This window comes from Schistocerca gregaria, unplaced genomic scaffold (assembly GCF_023897955.1).
Source record: "Schistocerca gregaria isolate iqSchGreg1 unplaced genomic scaffold, iqSchGreg1.2 ptg000720l, whole genome shotgun sequence".
NCBI lineage: Eukaryota > Metazoa > Arthropoda > Insecta > Orthoptera > Acrididae > Schistocerca > Schistocerca gregaria.
Genome location: NW_026062097.1, coordinates 134,062 through 150,827, shown reverse-complemented (window position 1 = coordinate 150,827; position 16,766 = coordinate 134,062). Strand labels below are relative to the sequence as shown.

Genomic DNA, 16,766 nt, shown 5'->3' with positions numbered 1-16,766 from the left:
GAACTTTATTGGTCAAGAATCCCACAGATAGAGAACAAGTCATTCACGTAAGTAAACTGAGTCAGCGATTTGGTTTTTCGATTGTTGGTCAAAGTTTTGTGATTGACCGGCAGTCGACGTGTCCGATTTTGATAGAATGGTGTCCCTGCGTGGTAGGAAACGCGTTGGAACACGTAAAGTTTAAAAGCTCATCTACTCAATGGACGGTGATTTTGTTTGGAACAGGGACAGAAAAGCTGGGCGTGAAAGACGTGAAAGTGAACGTAGAGATATTTACAAAGGGTGAATCAGGAAATAGGGAGGTCCAAACAATGTCCCTGACGTTTGAAGAGCCGACAGATGACGTGAGGGCTATCATGTCGACTAAGAGGAGAAGGCGCCAAAAAATGGAAAGGGAGAGCAAGTTGGCGGAAGAAGCAATTTCGACGTGCAAATTTCAAGATTTTTCGGAGTCGATATCGACGCCTGTCAAGGCTGGCAGTTCAGAGGGGTACAGCAGGCGTATTTACACTCCTAAGTTGAAATTTGATCGCAATGGAATGGCGATTCAAGAAAAGGAGTTGAATGAACCTTATTGCCAGCTTCAGCGCATTAAGAAGAAGATACTAGACAAGGTGCGAGTTGAACAGAGCGAAATTAGTCTTTTGAACGAGACGTTTGAAGACTTTTTTTATGAATACGGCTCGAACGAGTACTCGCTGAACCAGCAAGAAGATGTGTTTTTGAGATGGATCAATTATATGCTCACGTTGAAGTGCGAGTTTGAGGATTCAAGTGAGGTACTTTTACCTAGTTATTCCAGCGTTAGAGTTTCCCCGCATTGTATTGTGTATTATCCAACGAGGGCCAGTGTCCAGACGCGCGCATTAGACCTGTTGAGACAGAAAAAGTCGATGTTCCGGAAAATTAAGGAAAGAGTGGTCTTAGAGGAAATAGCGATTGCAGAAGACAAATCAATACTTGAGGATTTTGGAATGCGTCAGCACTTCGTCGAGCTCCTGTTGAATTACTCGAACGATTATTTGATCATCGCGTTGGAGGCGCTGTTCCAAGACCAGGTGTGTACGACGAGTGTGTGCAGTCAGGCGGCATTAGAACAGGCGTTGTCTAAGTACATTGTGCAGCATTTCGCTAGCAACGCGATGTTAGAGAGTGACATTTTTGACTTACCGAGCAAGGCAGAGGTCAAGATGACTAAGTCGGCGATGGACAAGCATATTTTGATTAATTTTCTCGCTTTGGTTTGGTTGCTGGAACAATTGAAAGTTTATTCGGTTTTGACACCTCGCGCGGATTTCGAGTTATTTTCGTTTGCTCACGCGAGCATTTATGGGGGGCGTCTATTCAAGATGAATGCGGCGTTTAAGAGCAGTGCAGAGATAGTTTACGAGTTTTCTCGGCAATTCTTGACGGGGGAGGGAGATGTGTTGCGACACCTCAGAGCGATGGAGTACGTGGTTGAGTATCAGCAGATGCAGTTGGATGAGTACGTCTTTTCGGCAGAGAACCTGGAGTGCTGCTTTCGCGACGGAGTGAGGCTGTGCGGACTTGCCGAAATATTGTGCGTGCAAATGGGTAAGAAGCCGAGCAGGTCTATTTTTTCCTCTGTTCGTCTGCCGATTACTTCTTCCACGCTCAGGAAGGTGCACAATGCGTCGCTGGCATTAGAAGAGTTAAGGAAGTGCAACATTTTCCCCGCTGGGGTGGCGGTACAAGACATAGTGAACGGAAATCGACTCAAGACGCATTCTTTGATATGGGCCATGGTATTGAGTGAATTGTCTTGCTTGATTTCTGTGGAAACGTTGAGTGGCGAGATTGAATTGCTCTCGCGGGAGTTGGCATTGGAGTGCCCCGATTGGCAGAAAAATCTGTCGGAGAGTCTGGACGAGGGTTCTGGTATGGGATACGAGCCTTCTACCTGCACTTATTTCAACCAGGAGTTGTTTGATGCTCTGCTCAAGTGGTCTCAGGTCGTTTGCTCCAGGTTCAACTATCCGGTTCGCAACTTCCGGAGTTCGTTTGGTGACTGGCGGGCATTTTGTTATTTGGTTTATCACTACGTTCCGGAGTACATTTCGCTTAGCGCCATTAGGACTGACACAATGATGGAGTTGCAGGGCAAAATTTGCCGGTCGCTCTTTCGGTCCGAGAGCGAGCCGTGTTCGTTGGATTCAGACATGCTGACTATGTTGCTTGCCTATACGCACGTCTTTCATCCTCGACACGCGGACGCGGCGAAGCAGAATCACTTGGAGATTCTTTCGAAGACGTGTTCGGTTTACAGACAGGCGAAGAGTGCCGAATACTACAACTATCGCCTGATGATAGACGCGGTTGAAAAGATGGGGTGTATTCCTCCGTTGGTGCGGCTGTCCGAGGCGGACTGGTACGGTCGGGGTTTGTTGGACGAGAAGGTGTTTGTGATGCAGTTGGTGTATTTATGCGTTCGTTTATTGCAGCTGCGTCGCGAGAGACCTGCGGCGGTTGAAATTCAGCGCGCCGTACGCGCACGGTGGCGGGCGAAAGTGAACCGGACGGTTCGGAAGTTCCAAGAGGCGGTTCGACTGGTGGTGGAGGGGCAGCGGTTGCGATGCGCGTGCGAGGCGGTGGTGACGCGCGTTTATGCGAGGAGGGAGAAGGAGAAGTTTCGGAATCTGGTGGAGGGCGCAAAAGCGATCCAAAACGGGTGGAGAAGGCGCCAACTTAGAGAGGAGGCGCGTCGTCTGCGAGCGTGCGTGAAGGATCTGCAGAGTTTGGTTAGGTCGACAAGGGACAGAGATGCGTATTGTCGGGTGGTGGACGCGTCGGTGCGCATACAGGCGTGTTGGGCGACTCGAGTGAGAAAACGGAGGTACATAGAAGAGATAGAGAGTGGTTCGAGCGTGCAAACCGCGTATAGACGGTATCGCGAGAGACGAGTGTATTTGGAGCTGAGGTCGTCGCTGGGCGCGATTGGTCGTCAGGCGAGAGGGGCGTCGGCACGCCGTGCATTTGAGAGGGGTTTAGCGGCGAGGCGAGTGTCGACGCGTTGGAGAACGAAGAGGGTCAGAGCGCATTATTTGAAGTGTGTGTGCGCAGTGTGTGATATACAGGCGGCATGGAGACGAAAGGCAAAGTCGAGTCGAGAGGCGCTGGAGGGGGCAGTTCTGGCGGTGGAGACGCGGTGGAGGTCCGTGCTGAGCAGGAGGGAATTTAAGCTGAGGAGGGAGTGCGTGCTTTGTATAGAACGAAGGCGGCAGTCGATAGAGGAGAGGCGGAAGTATCTGCGTTTTAAGAACAGCATCGTTTATTTACAGAGTCTGGAACAACATAGGAGGACGTATTGCTTGGCCAAGCGTCTGAGTCAGGTATGCCGTACGTGGGCAGAGAAGGAGCACAAGAAGAGGGAGTACAGAGAGACGATAGGGTTATCGTTGGTGGTACAGGCGACCAGTTGGGCGAGACACGCACGTTTGGCTTACGAGGAGTTGAGACGCGCGGTAGTATTGGTACAACTGCTGTTGAGAAGTCGCGAGGAAAAGGTGCGATACGGGGACTTAAGGAATTTCGTTTACGATTTGCAGGCGTTCGCGGCGGCTTTGAATGCCCACATGGAACACGTGCGTTTGAGAAGTTGCGTCGTGGCGATTGGCTATTCGGTGCGAGCGCGCGGGGACCGGAAGCATTATGAGCGAGTGAAGAGCGCGGCAGCGCTGATGGGTCGACAGAGTAGGGTTCGTCAAGATCAAGTAGCTTACAGTGAGACAAGGAGGTCTATTGAGGTGCTGGTGGCCTCGTTATCTAGAAGGGATTGTATGAACGCCTATAGCATATTGGGGGAGTCGGTGAAGTCGCTGCAGCGTTTGGCGGCTGTTAGGAGTTGTCGTTCGCGCTACATTTCGTCAAGGCACTTCGCGACTTTGATACAGGGATTGGCGAGGGCTCGCTGTAACCGTGAAAGCTATACACTGCTGACGAATTCTCTGGTGGGGCTGCAGTGTCTGGCGAAGCTGAGGCACCAAAAAGCCGTTTACGTGCAAATGAAGGATCTGGCGGGGGCGGTTCAGCAGCTGTCGAGATCCAGAGCGTCTAGAAGTTGGTTTTGTGACTTGACGAGTTTGACAGGAATGATTCAATGTTTGTTCCGCGGGAAGCTGTTGCAGAGTGGGTATCTCGAGGTGCGAGAGGCAGCAGAGCGAATTCGGTGGCGCGTGCGCGTGAGGAGTCAGCACGCGCTTCACATCAGTTTGGTAGGGTCTTGTACATTTTTGCAGTACCGAATAAGAGGGGGAAACGAGAGAGAGGCGTACTGCCGACTGAAGAGCTGCGTGTATGTGGTTCAGCGTTTTTGGCGGGGCAGAGGCTTCAAGGCGTCGCATGGCCAATTGAAGGGTTCGGTGGTTATTTTGCAGTCGAGTGCGAGAAGGTTGAGTTGCTCGAGCGTGTACGATCGCTTGAGACATTTGGTTATTATTTTACAGTGTGGATTGAGGAGGAAAAATCATGTCACTGAATATGGCCAATTACGTGGGGCGATAGAGCCGATTCAACGAGCGTTTAAGACGAGACATGATCGAGATCTTTATTTACAGCGTCGAAAGTTGTCTGCGTTGTTTCAACGTCTTTTGGAGAACCGAGCAAATTGGCTGCAATATCAATTTCACCGTTTGTCGACTAGAGTGCTCCAGTGTAAAATTCGTTTGTTTTTGGAGAAGAGAGCACGTTCGAATGCAGTGGATATGCTTGCACTTGTTTTGCGTTCGAAGTGCAGTCGCGAGGAATACGACCATATCCGACGGGCTGCGGTTGATCTACAGGCTTGGGTTCGCGCGTCCTGCATTCATGTACCGTCCATTCTCGACGTAAAGCTGTCGGCCGTGTTGATTCAATCTCAGTGTCGCGGCGCGAAGTGTCGCTTGGACTACAACCAAATGAGGAATTTGGTAATAGCCTTGCAATCTGTGTCTCGTCAGCGGAGCCTACACCAGATTTACGCCCAGGAGAGGCGTTCAATACGCACTCTACAACAGGCGTATAGACAACAATCGTATTGCAGGCAGTCGAGGGAATGGATAGGCAAGTTTTTAGAGATGAGTCGATTAATTCGAACTTTAGATCGTTTTTGGACTTTAGACAACCTTGATTTTATTGTCAGACAAGGAATTTCATCTGCTTTTGGCGACGGCTCTCATTCAGATAAGAATTTTGTGCCTATTCATCATATCGAATTAGCCCACCAACATTGTACCGAAAATATTGAAAACGTCATTTTTACTCAGTCCGTCTTACATTTTCAATCGGCCGTTCGTCTTCTCAGTGCTCGGCGTGTATATTCTCACTCTAAAAAATGTGCGCCGCTATTCCAGAGGCTTACCAGGATGCACGGAGCCCGCTCCCTGTACTGTAACACAATTTTCTCTGTTGGCATTTTCCAGCGCCTCATCTCAGTCAAAAAACAACAAAAAGACTTTTCTCATCTCAAGCACTGTTGCCTGTTGATCCGGACACGTCTCCAAGGAAAAAATCAACGAAACGCATTTTCGGAGCTCACTCAAGCCGTTCGATCACTTCTGAAAATCATTCGTGCTTGGCAGATTACTCAAAAGCAGCAAAAATTCATCAGTTCAGCCGTACTTTTTCGCCAAGCCAGCATCGCCTACCCTTATCACCACCTTTACCTCCTTCAATCCAGAATCAGGCATCAGTACGTAATCTCCAAAATATCGTCGCACGCGTCCGCCATAGTCCTGTTGCAAGCCGCATGTCGCACTCTCTATACTCGTCAACACTACCATTACCACTTTGATAACATTCGACGCTCCATCGCGCATTACCTCTCTTCACTCCAAGTCACTCAAACGTTGGGGTACCAAACCCAACAAGCGATCCATGTACTCGTTCACGGCACCAAACAACATGACCTGACCCTTGCATGCAACACACTGGAATTCTCAACCCGCTATTCAAAATCCTGCTGTCATCATATCATCCGACTCAATGCAATTTCGACGTTTTTTGATGTCATTCAGGCCTGCAACAGAAGCATGCCCCATCTGAAACTCATCGAAGTTATACTTTGTGTTGTGGCGAACATCCTGCGGTTCCAGGAGCTCGCCTACCACGTCTGGATGAACTATCCGCGTTTCCTTGATTCACAGTTCGATTTGATGCATAAATTTAAAGGCACTCCAGATATCTTCCTCAAAGCCGCGAAACTATTCTATACCCTCTCCAAACTCGTCCCGTCCTCCCTAGAAAGCTGGCTCTTTGGAAATTCGTCGTCTTTGCCGTCACTGCGCTCAACACACTCCCTGGAAAAGCTCACTCGTTCTGTACAAAATGCCATACAAAAAATGCAAATGTTATCAGAATACCTACAAAGACGTCTGTCCGGCGAAGTGAGAGCTAAAAAACATCCGAAGTTAATCCTGTGTACTAAAGAATCCATCTGCGCCGTCCAATCTATCATCCATCTATTTCAACTTAAGCTCGGCCGTTTAAAATCTTCTAACTGAATTTTAGTCCGAAAAAAATTAAAAAACTAGACATCCTTTTCTACACTCGTTTTTTCTAATTTTCCTCTACTCTATTCGTTCTGGTTTCTCTCTCTCTAACATTAAAAAAACAAGTTTTCTGCCTAAACTTCCCAGTAAATGGCCTCTGCTGCTGGCTCGACACCTGTGATTCCATTTTCGAAACAGCGCGGCGTTGAGCGCAAACAAGCACTAGAACTGTTCGGCGAAATCTACGAACAATACACCTACAATATAGCGTCAATATTTGAATATTTCTTGTACCACACAAAAGTCGGGAAGATGTCGAAATACCTGATTACCGAAAACATAAGAAAAGCTTTTCGCGAAAAAACCACCAAAACTGAAAAAAATCTCCAAGAGCTCCTAACAGGAATTTTCACACTTCATAATTCATACAGTGATAAAGATAAAGTAAAGGCGCTAGCATTGCTTGTTCCATGCTTTGATCTCTTTGAATTGACTCAAAGAGGCTTTGCTATTCCAGAAGAACTATGGATTGACGCACGAAGATATGCAGATGAATGTAACAAAAAAAATGAACAGTGCTACGACGGCATAGAACCCAATAAAGTTAATTCTATAGAACAAGAGAACGAGGTAGAAAGCGAGTGTCTAGACCAAAACGATGTTGTCAGTTTATCGGATGGGAAAAATAATTTGACGGTTCATCATCACCAAAACCCTGCTCGGGAAAATGAGTATCAACTACACAGTGACTATTTAGACTATCATCATCTCCAGCAAGCAATACCCACTAATACTGACCCACAAAATATGATCTATTCATCTAGCAACTGTCACCATCTTCACTATTATTCTAGCTCACTCTATCAGCGGCAACAGCCTACTTATGTCTCGGAATACCGCGAATCACAAAATACAGGTCAAACAAGCACAGTCGAATTCTCACAGCCAGGTGCTCATCACTCGGGTCAACGAGCCACAAAACTTATCAAAAAGGACTACGACTCAACACAATGGATTCAAAATCAGGAAATGGAATGTCAAGCAAGATCGATGATTTATTCTCAGGCCTCTTCGCCTCTGTATGGACAATAAAAAAAAATATCGCCTAGGTGTTTTACTCAAGTCACCCAAAAAGGGCTGCCTTCCTCTTGATCCCTGTTTTCGATATCTTCAGTCCCTCATCACAAAAAAAAGCACCACAGATGATGGATTTAGTCTAATTATATAAGAAATTGAGACTAAGCTTTTTTAAACAGAATTCTATAATATTATAACCGCCGCACATAAAATTACTTGTTTATTTTCCTCCTAATTGAGATAACTCATGTAACAACACATTCATTTGCTGCCCTAGATACATGCCTATTCGCCTTGCTAGTTTTAAAATAAACATTCAGAATTGTGCGTTCCGTCATAAAAAAAAACACGCGGCTATCTTCATCACTAAAACGCCATGTCGGTATGAGGAGACACTCCTAGGCTCCATTTTCCCGTAATCAAAAAATAAATCATCTTTCACGTACATCATCTTCGCTTTGTTTTTTAGACTCTTTGTTATACTTAGCGTCCTCCGATATACCTATGTCTTCTTGAAAATACATGTTATCTAAACCGCTACACAGTTTGAGCTCATCGTCCGATCCAGAGTCGTGCATGTATTCTTCGATATCGTAAGAATAATCCATGCCTCTAGAATTCAAGTCTTCTCTGTCTTGTCCATCTTCTATTGAAAAATGGCGTGAGTACTTCTTTTTGTGGATAGACATGTAGCTGTTTAGCGCAGTATTTTTTTGATATTCGCAAAATTCGATATTATACTGTTTTTCAAACGCGACCCATTTTTCGCAAGCGTCCAAAAAAGTTCTGACGGTCTTATTTCTAGCCGCAAGTGAAATAAGGCATTGCGTCAGTGAAAAAAAGAAGGGGATGTAGTTCGGACGCGGAGCATCTGGATCCAGATACGAATCACAAATAGGCTGACTCGAGTATATGTAGGATGTATCTTGAGAATGAGGATTTTGATAAGATTGATCGTAATAACCGAAATTTGAATTCTCAGAATAGAAAGAGTGGTCTTTCTTAAAATCTTCATAATTGTCTTCATCATCTTGCCTTGTCGTCGAAAATTCACTTGATACCGATTGCTCTGCATCGTGTTCTTCAGATAATTTGAGTCCGTCTTTTCTCGAAGATTCATCTGAAAGCGACGATCCGCTCAGGTTTTTCTTGGGTGGCGGCAGATCTAAATTTAGATTCTTTATATGCTCTGAGATATCCTCGCCCTCGCAAACGACAATCTCATCTTCATTGTTGTATGACTGGGCGTAATCAGCGTCGTCTTTTTCTTTATTTTCATCAATCTGCTTGTTCTCACTCTCGTCATGCGAAGGCTCACTTTCGTTATCCTTCGCGTTCTTAGATCCTTCTTTATTACCGTCGCATTCCGCTCTCCCTCCATTATCCGTGCCCGATGAATTCCTGTACTTCCACCGAGGTAGAATCGGTGCCATCTCGTTGACCTCCAAGATTCGCTCATGCAGCCTCGTCGGCTCGTTCAGCAAACACATGATCAATGCCTCGTTGCAACCTCTCATCACGAAAACAAGTGCTGTTTCAATAGATTTGAGTAGTACGCTATTGTGTTTATACTCGAACATCCAACTCAAAAACAACGCAAAGAAATCCAGCTCAATCAGCGCATTGTCCACCACATTGTACTCAAGTGTAAGCAATCCACTCACCAAGTCCACCACGGTCAGCCTGGGTAAACCGAACGCCTTCACGCTTTTGCCCGATCCAAGTACCAGTTCTCCAGCATCGATCGTCAACAATAGCTGCTTCATATCAGCCAAGTGATCGAGAATTTGCTGAATCAATGTTGATATAGACTCCGAGGATGTAACATCACGGTCAAACGTGTGCTCAATAGAAGCTATCATACACAGAATATAGCAGATCGCTTGCAAACCATGTTCAAGCGCTGTAAGGTTGTTCGGAGTAAGTATGTGCTTATAAAGCTTGGTTTGGTTCTCGGCAGATGCGAACGAGTCGAACAAAGGAGAAGACTCTACTCCAACGTGCTCTATCAGCATTATAATTGTATACGACACATTCGTGTGAATAGACCATTTTTCTGGAACAAACTTATCGATCAAGATTCCCATCAGATTCCTATCTACAAAAAAATTAAGCATCTGCAAGTAATATCCCTCTTCAAAATTAGATAAAAAAATACTCAGGAGTTCTCCTGCCATGCCTAAATCTTCATCGTACTGCAAGACTGAGTCAAAAAAATGAGGATTTTCCCTAAACTTCTCAGCCGCCTTGTAACATAGTGTACTATTCTTCAAAAAATGAACAACCACGCGGTGAACGCCTGCAGTCAGGTGCTTGTAATGCGTCGGCTGGTTCCAATACGAATATAAACGGTCAAAAAACTCCTGATGTTCAAGAATTGCCATTTCAACCAATTGATAGCCAAACGTGAAAAAACTACATGCAAATGTCGGATATCTGCTCACCGTAATAAACGAAATCAGTATACAAAGTTCACATTGTAAAAAAGAACAAACAGCCAGCACCCTCTCTCCCTCCACGAACACGCCATATATATAAATCGTCAAGGATAGTCGGTGACCAAGCACCGAGTTCGAGATTCAAGACGATCATGCGAAAAAACCCTGCTGCCCAGCGTATTTCAACAACATTCAAACACTTTGAGAGCCCCTTCTAGTACATCTCATTTATAATTTAATGTTCACACATTTCATAGATAATCGATAACCCCCAAAATTCTCTGTGAATTCTACACACGCATACACACGCACGCAGTCTCAAAAAGTCCAAACAGACAAAAGAGCACAGACACGGAATACTCCTCGATTCTCTTGAATTGCTCTTACCACTAATCTACAGTTCCTATGCTCACAGTATGCCTCGTACGAAAACGCTACAGCAAATCGGGACAAACAAACATGCTTCGCATAAATGCACACACACATGCACATATACACATATATATATGCAATTGCCAGGCGGCTGTAAGAATGTAATTTTTTCAACGTATCAAATAGAGGCTGTCTCCAAAGAAAATTAAAGTCGCTGAAATGTCACTTACCTGTATTTAACTGCATAAGAAGCATCTTCTGATGGAGAAATAATAAGGTAATCGAGTAATCTACCTATGTTTCTTGGTTGGACCAAACTAAGAGAAATCAATTTGTCAGCACATAATATAATATTTATCTTCAAAAGCAGCCCCGTCTGTTAATAAAAAAGGGGACAGCCACGAAAATTCGCGAGCCCTATTGACAGACACCTCTGAGTCTTTTCAAGAATTAACTTGCAGTTGCTCTGTCTATAACTCTATTTTGATTTATATATGGGCGATGATAGAAGACAACTCGTACAAATCAATAAGCCTTCCTGATTTAACTTCTTCATCGTTGTATTCTGACATGTTTATCACGTCGAAGTAATTTATCTGCGCTCCATTTTTTAGTTCATCGCGATCTAGAAGTTGTTCCAATGTAAACTCTTTGTCGAACACTGCTTCAATTGGAGAGTATAGAAAGTTCGAGTGTGACATAGCTTATGTGTGAAAGACTTCTCTGCACACCGATAAATATGTAGATTGGGTTCTGCTTGCGAGAACCGCCAAATAGAACCTAATTTGCGTGTAATACAAAGCAATTTGCAAACAAATCGAACACAGAGTAAATTAACCTAGATTAAACAGAAAAAAAAATCAGATGGAATGCTAATTAATTTTTCTAGTTTTTAGATCGTTGATATTTTGTTAACATACGGACAATATAATGCCGACGAATGTTATCAGCATTCTTACGCCAGGGGAATTGTAACTCATAGGAACCTGTCTGATTATCAAAAATAGACTGTAAAAAAAGTTAATTTGCTGAATTAAATTCTCGATATCTCAGGATATGTACAGATGGGGCATGCTTGGCGTGCCTACACAAGATAGTATATATCTTGACAGCACTATGCTTATGAAATTTTTGTTTCATCACATCTCTTTCCATACTGCCATCATAACTAATTAACTGAATAAATAACAAGTTTGGCGTGTGCATAAAGATGAACAGATATTTCAATAGTGAGTGTACACCTTTCGCTAGAAATAGTGAGCGTTATCTGAAATGTGACACTAACAAGTATCGCAAAAAATGTGATGCGATCTAATCTATGTTGAGGTATATTACCCTTTACTGTACAAAAACAGCAAAAACAACTGTCTACTTGTTTATATACTTTTATTTCTGAGTAGCAAGCTCACTGCTCTATCAAGGCACAGGACATATATTTTTAGAATAGGATTTATGATAGCTTTTGCGGCTCTTTTTACATATATACTTTGCAGCTGAGCTGCAAACTGCGAATTTAGATGAATTGCGTGAGTTAATTTCAAAGCAGACTGCTACATATTCTTGTGTTACAATATAGAATAACTCATATCCTGGTGTTTCTATATTATATATGAATATTTCTGATAATTAAAAAGTATTGAGAAATAAGAAATGTGTACCAAAATTCGAATGATGAATGATGATTTTAAATGGCTAGCTGTGCCGGACCCAATATCGCTCTCGTATAACCTTAACCGCTCAATATATTTGAAGACCTGCAGTAAGGATTTGTAAAGATGTATATTTGCAATAGCAAAAGGATATATAGACGGGATCAAGTCTGACACGCTCAAACCGAATCAGTACGATATATAATTCTACGCGCTAGGGATAGGTTTTCTTGAACCGCAATACCAATTCTGTTCAAGTTTTTTTTATACCTCGGTCTCTCGGATTTGGGGTCGACTTGGCTACAGATTAACGCAAATTGTGGATCATTTGAAAATCATACATTTTTTGCAATTCATAATAGTTGTCCTTTTTTCTGTTTTTCATTAGTTTAGATTAGAGTGCCGTCCAAGATGATCGCGTCCGTTAATCAGCTGGCATTGGTTCGTAGAAGATTTTTTACATTAATATGTTACTCTGCTGACTATGACTGACGTCACTATATCTTTTCCTTTTTAGCATAAAGTTGTGAATTGTGCTGAGCCAATTCCTGTAAAAATTAGCGACCTAAAACAGACTGTTTTTATTTCAGATGTTCGTTGGACTAAATTAGATATTTGTAAAAAAGCTAGATGGTTTTTTTCTAACCATTTAGCACTAGTGCGTAGATGCTTCTTTTATTATTCAAGGAAAATGCACTTCAATTACTGTGAGTAAGTAGGCGTTGCTTTATATTATTTTCTTTAGAGTCATGACTAAATTTTATACAAAAACAGCGAGTTCCAGGGATGTGAATATTATTTTTGACGGCGTCGTTTCTTCTGTCGAACTCATACGATGTCGAAAGATAAGTGCCCAAGCTAATGGTTCTCTTCCCGTCATTACAATTGAAAAATGTGAAGGCGCCAATATCTATCTCTTTTCTGAAGCATCTCGTTCTGCCGAAATTATTACCTCACTTTCTTTGGAGGTGATCATTACTATTCCTCCAAAAGTCGGGCAGGATGCGATAGAGCGCGCAATCCCGTATCAAGTATGCATTCTAGAACCACAAACTTTTTTTTTTACATAAAACTGACAGGATTATTTTTTTGAAGTTTGTGACTGTGCTTAAGGATGACAAGCTAGAAACGAAACCAGTTACACACACTGCAAATTAGCAATCTTTCTTTCTAACTTGGGAACGAGAAGTTTTTTTCGCTGATGTTGATTGGTATTTAGGAAAATGTCCAGGCCAGTTGAAATTTGACTTTAATAAAATATGTTTATTCGTTTATCGTATAATTGCAGCTAGAGTCCGATACAGGCGTGCCATGCCTTACTTTATTTTGCCTTTAGATATTTATTTTGAGTGCTCTGGAAGGTTGGAGATGATAACATCAGATAAGCGAGGCCAAGCGAGTCAAACGCAGGTAAAAGTTGACAACAAAAATAGCACGTTAGCAGAGATAACTAATCTATCACAGTCACATGTTTGTCTTTTTTTTCCTTGTCTGTTCCAGGCGTACGAAGATAAGCAACATTTCTGAATGAATAGTAGGGTTCAAGTGATTTTCCAATAAGCTCTTTAGAGGGAGTTTGCAAGGCAGCGAAGATAGCGTTCTGTTCAACAAAAACTATATGAACGCTGTCGAAAATGTTCATTTGCCATACCTATTATCTTCGCCAAGAGAGTGTTATTAGTCTTCGGTTGGTAGGCTTCACAGTGCACGTGTGTCCAAAAACTAGATGGGCGGTCTAAACGCAAATTCTATTTCTTCAGGAATCCTCAATTCCCCGAGGTCTTTTTTTTTCGACAGGATACATCCCTCATATTTTAATGTCAGTTTACTGCGCTTTCCCCGAATTCCTAACTCCCAATGTAAATTTCACGCCACTGTTTGTATGTGCACCGAGAAAAACAAAGCGTAAAGTGTTGAGGAAATGCACGTCTCTCTGCCGTCAGAAAACGGTGTCAAAACCAAAACGCCTTGATTATATTTTCGAATTTAGAATTTTTTTCGTTTTCTCTAGTTAGTTGAGATTTCGCTGTTGAAAGAAAAGCGGATATTGTGAAACGCTCAGCACGCCGCCCTGTCAGAACGCGAACAGGTAGAGGTCCCAAATGACGTCTTGACGACAGCAAAAAAGCGGCACTTGAATACAGCATGGGTTCAGAGATCAGGACAGTCTCTCTATTGAGAGAAAGGATTTTACCTTTTGTATTTTTTGTACAGGTCGCCGGCTGTTAACAGCTCATGTTTAAATAATTTTCTGAATCATGGGCCAAAAACTTCTCTCTGAGCCGACGTGCTCACAAAAGGATAAAGATGACACTGCAGAACCAAGCAAGTTAGCTGGTGGCATATTGCTCGCCGAGATAAATGTCAGCAGGTACGTACCATGCTGCGATACCCAGTATCAAGCAAATGACAAACATATTACAGCAGCATTCTTTTGGACCTCGTAACTTTTTCAGAGTTCTTTTCATAGACGCATTAACCGTCAAAACCTTTTCTTGAATTTGATCTATATCCTGATCGACATCCGTGATCAGCTCATTTTGCGCTTCTAGTTCTATTCCGATGTTTTGAGCTAACTCCTTGACAATTTTCAGAGCTTCGCTTATATCATCTAGGCCTTTATTAATTTCAGCATCTGTTTCCCTCAGCGCAGTGAATTGTGGATCGTCAAGATCTGGAATTTCACCGGCCAACGCAATTTCCTGCTCTTCATCTTTGAACAGTTCAATTTGCTCCATATTATTCCCATACCGTTCCATGGTCTCGAGCTGCTCAAGGTGCTTCCAAGCGGTCGCAACAACATCTTTTTCTAATTCGATTTTTTTTTCCAGATCAGGTGTATTGTTTTTGGCGAGTTCTTTTTCGTGCGCTTTTTGAGCATCCGAGAGCTTCTCGACCTTCCCTCGAAGTTCTTTAAGATGGTTTCTTATAACAGCACCCTCCTTCACGAACTCAGCATTCGAAGAAGCGGGCTTGGAGCTGTGATACTTTTCAATAGACTAAGCGCTTGGTAAGTATTTTGCAAAAAATTAGTAAAAAGCGATATGTGCGAACTCGAAGGCGTGCTGAGGCCTTGATAGCTCTGCTTCTACGGATTGAGTTTCATCGATCTTGCCGCCAAAATTATATGCAACTTCGTATTAAAACCACCTAATTCCGCATACGCACGCAGATGTGAACCAGACGTACCTTGCGCGTCTCGCGAATATCGACTGCTATCTCTTTGCGAAATCGAGTGAACTCATCTATGTTGTCCGCCAGTGCTTCTTCCTCTTTTTTGCAAGCTGAGACGCATTGGCTATGAATGTAGCATAATTTCTTCAGATACACGTCATAGTTATAAATATTCCTCATAGTATTAGCTCAATGAGAAACGAGTCAGAATAGAATACAGTATTGTGTACACAATTGCCTTGATTAGAAAGTGAAACTGTATGTGGAAATTTCGTAGGATATACAGCGTTCCTGTTCTTTCTTTTGGTTGAGCTAGACAGAAGCGAAGAGTGATATTCAAAACTAGCATGTTGAACTATCAATATACTATACGTGGACGTGGCCGAGTGGTTAAGGCGTTGGATTTAGGCTCCAATGCGAAAGCGCGTGGGTTCAAACCCCACCGTCCACATTTTTTTTTGAAAATGGCCCAAATTGTTCAGAGAGGCATCGCTTTATTGAATTATTTAGGTTACTAAAGAGTGTATGCACTATAGCCGTTCCTTCGACGGAGAGAGGGAAATCAGCGGCCGATAGAGGTTCGGTGGGATTGTTTTGCATGGAACATGTCGTGTTCTTTTTGTTTTTCCTCGAACTCTAAATCCAAGTAGTCTTGAAAGTTTTGAAGTTTTATGAAGTGCGGGAGAACCTCAGCCGGTTCCATGTACAGAGTGAACCCGAGCTCTTTATAGACGTAGAACTCGTTGGACAAAATTTCCTTGATGGTAATGTCGAGTTTGAGTTGGAGCTCTTTTAAAAGCGATGCGAACAACGCGTTTTTTTGTCCATAGAATTTCGCCGACAGAAGCAGACAGACGGCGGAGAAGACTCGACAGTTGAGTTTAGAGACCTGGTTCTTTAAGATAAGTCGTTCGAAATACGCCAGAGAGAAGGCTGTGCATGCCATGTCTAGTGAATTGGCGATAGCTGCTTGGACTATTTTTTTTTTGGTGCTTCGAATTTTGGAGAGAGTGAGGTCTGTTTTGAGCCACGGATGGCGGTCACGAAACGCCTGGTTTTCTTCGGCTTTGACTTTTTTGGAGCTGCAAGAAGAGATTAGACTGCTCCGATAGTAAGGTATGTTGACGACTATCCAATATTTTTCCAGGCGTTGAAAGTCGATGTCTAGAAAGTGAGGGTCGTACAAGTCCGTTTCGACGTATCCAGAGGAAATTCGAAAATCGTTCAGTTGAAACGAAGGCCACATAGAAGGAGGTGCATTTGAACGCACGCAAATTTCGTACTCGCTCTTAGCTTCGGATTCATAGAAATTGTATAAGTTTGGCATCCAGGGGCCAGAGTCTGCGAGCATGGCTTCAGTTACGGACTTATTATGAACAGCCGAAGATGAAGAGGGATAGAGCAAATGCTTATAACTTGCTCCGTATTTTAATGGTCCCCCACACTTCGACCTTTTTCCATTGTTGTTTTCGTTCCCTCCTGAGCCTCCTGCATCCTGCTCTCTGATGGTATTCATGTAACATCCTTGCGGGTGCGCCCCGGTTCCTCTGTCGAACAGGTTCACAGATGTC

General features: G+C 43.4%; 4 protein-coding genes and 1 non-coding gene across 6 annotated transcripts; 3 read left to right on the top strand and 2 right to left on the bottom strand.

Annotated features, from left to right (window-relative positions):
• Positions 1 to 311: 311 nt before the first annotated feature.
• Positions 312 to 6,497, top strand: LOC126320477 (abnormal spindle-like microcephaly-associated protein homolog). Its single transcript, XM_049993978.1, has one exon. It carries the CDS (start codon positions 312 to 314, stop codon positions 6,495 to 6,497), a length of 6,186 nt encoding a protein of 2,061 aa, XP_049849935.1.
• A 1,259-nt stretch (positions 6,498 to 7,756) lies between these two features.
• LOC126320455 (serine/threonine-protein phosphatase 6 regulatory subunit 3-like) lies at positions 7,757 to 12,111 on the bottom strand. 2 transcript variants are annotated; one of them, XM_049993949.1, is made up of 6 exons: positions 12,031 to 12,111; positions 11,293 to 11,877; positions 10,895 to 11,210; positions 10,603 to 10,689; positions 8,009 to 9,998; positions 7,757 to 7,859 (listed from the first exon to the last, which is right to left on the bottom strand). In XM_049993949.1, the coding sequence occupies exons 3-6, from the start codon at positions 11,071 to 11,073 to the stop codon at positions 7,848 to 7,850; spliced, it is 2,268 nt and encodes a 755-aa protein (XP_049849906.1). In that variant the 5' UTR covers positions 11,074 to 11,210; positions 11,293 to 11,877; positions 12,031 to 12,111; the 3' UTR covers positions 7,757 to 7,847. The 2 variants fall into 2 exon arrangements, with proteins under 2 accessions (XP_049849906.1, XP_049849907.1); XM_049993950.1 differs by lacking the exon at positions 12,031 to 12,111 and having other exon boundaries at positions 11,293 to 11,380; positions 11,435 to 11,712.
• A 294-nt stretch (positions 12,112 to 12,405) lies between these two features.
• Positions 12,406 to 13,205, top strand: LOC126320457 (uncharacterized). The gene is made up of 5 exons (XM_049993952.1): positions 12,406 to 12,462; positions 12,539 to 12,613; positions 12,681 to 12,732; positions 12,796 to 13,052; positions 13,117 to 13,205. Exons 1-5 carry the CDS (start codon positions 12,433 to 12,435, stop codon positions 13,177 to 13,179), a joined length of 477 nt encoding a protein of 158 aa, XP_049849909.1. The 5' UTR covers positions 12,406 to 12,432; the 3' UTR covers positions 13,180 to 13,205.
• A 770-nt stretch (positions 13,206 to 13,975) lies between these two features.
• Positions 13,976 to 15,499, bottom strand: LOC126320456 (uncharacterized). Its single transcript, XM_049993951.1, has 3 exons — positions 15,211 to 15,499; positions 14,401 to 15,020; positions 13,976 to 14,334 (listed from the first exon to the last, which is right to left on the bottom strand). The coding sequence occupies exons 1-3, from the start codon at positions 15,373 to 15,375 to the stop codon at positions 14,313 to 14,315; spliced, it is 807 nt and encodes a 268-aa protein (XP_049849908.1). The 5' UTR covers positions 15,376 to 15,499; the 3' UTR covers positions 13,976 to 14,312.
• A 68-nt stretch (positions 15,500 to 15,567) lies between these two features.
• On the top strand, positions 15,568 to 15,646 carry Trnal-uag (transfer RNA leucine (anticodon UAG)). The gene has a single exon. It is a non-coding gene; the product is annotated as a tRNA-Leu (tRNA).
• The last annotated feature ends 1,120 nt before the right edge of the window (positions 15,647 to 16,766 follow it).

What these genes read in the sequence shown, in the direction of transcription:
- LOC126320455 (XM_049993949.1), bottom strand. Translation starts at nt 11,073, where the DNA reads ATGTCACACTCGAACTTTCTATACTCTCCAATTGAAGCAGTGTTCGAC. An exon ending in TCAGGAAGGCTTATTGATTT is followed by an intron (nt 10,690 to 10,894) that starts GTACGAGTTGTC and finishes GATTTCTCTTAG; the next exon opens with TTTGGTCCAACCAAGAAACA. An exon ending in TCTTATGCAGTTAAATACAG is followed by an intron (nt 9,999 to 10,602) that starts GTAAGTGACATT and finishes TACGGTGAGCAG; the next exon opens with ATATCCGACATTTGCATGTA.
- LOC126320456 (XM_049993951.1), bottom strand. Translation starts at nt 15,375, where the DNA reads ATGAGGAATATTTATAACTATGACGTGTATCTGAAGAAATTATGCTAC. An exon ending in ATATTCGCGAGACGCGCAAG is followed by an intron (nt 15,021 to 15,210) that starts GTACGTCTGGTT and finishes CCAAGCGCTTAG; the next exon opens with TCTATTGAAAAGTATCACAG. An exon ending in ATACTGGGTATCGCAGCATG is followed by an intron (nt 14,335 to 14,400) that starts GTACGTACCTGC and finishes TTGGTTCTGCAG; the next exon opens with TGTCATCTTTATCCTTTTGT.
- LOC126320457 (XM_049993952.1), top strand. Translation starts at nt 12,433, where the DNA reads ATGATCGCGTCCGTTAATCAGCTGGCATTG. An exon ending in ATGCACTTCAATTACTGTGA is followed by an intron (nt 12,733 to 12,795) that starts GTAAGTAGGCGT and finishes ATACAAAAACAG; the next exon opens with CGAGTTCCAGGGATGTGAAT. An exon ending in AGCGCGCAATCCCGTATCAA is followed by an intron (nt 13,053 to 13,116) that starts GTATGCATTCTA and finishes ATTTTTTTGAAG; the next exon opens with TTTGTGACTGTGCTTAAGGA.
- LOC126320477 (XM_049993978.1), top strand. Translation starts at nt 312, where the DNA reads ATGTCCCTGACGTTTGAAGAGCCGACAGATGACGTGAGGGCTATCATG.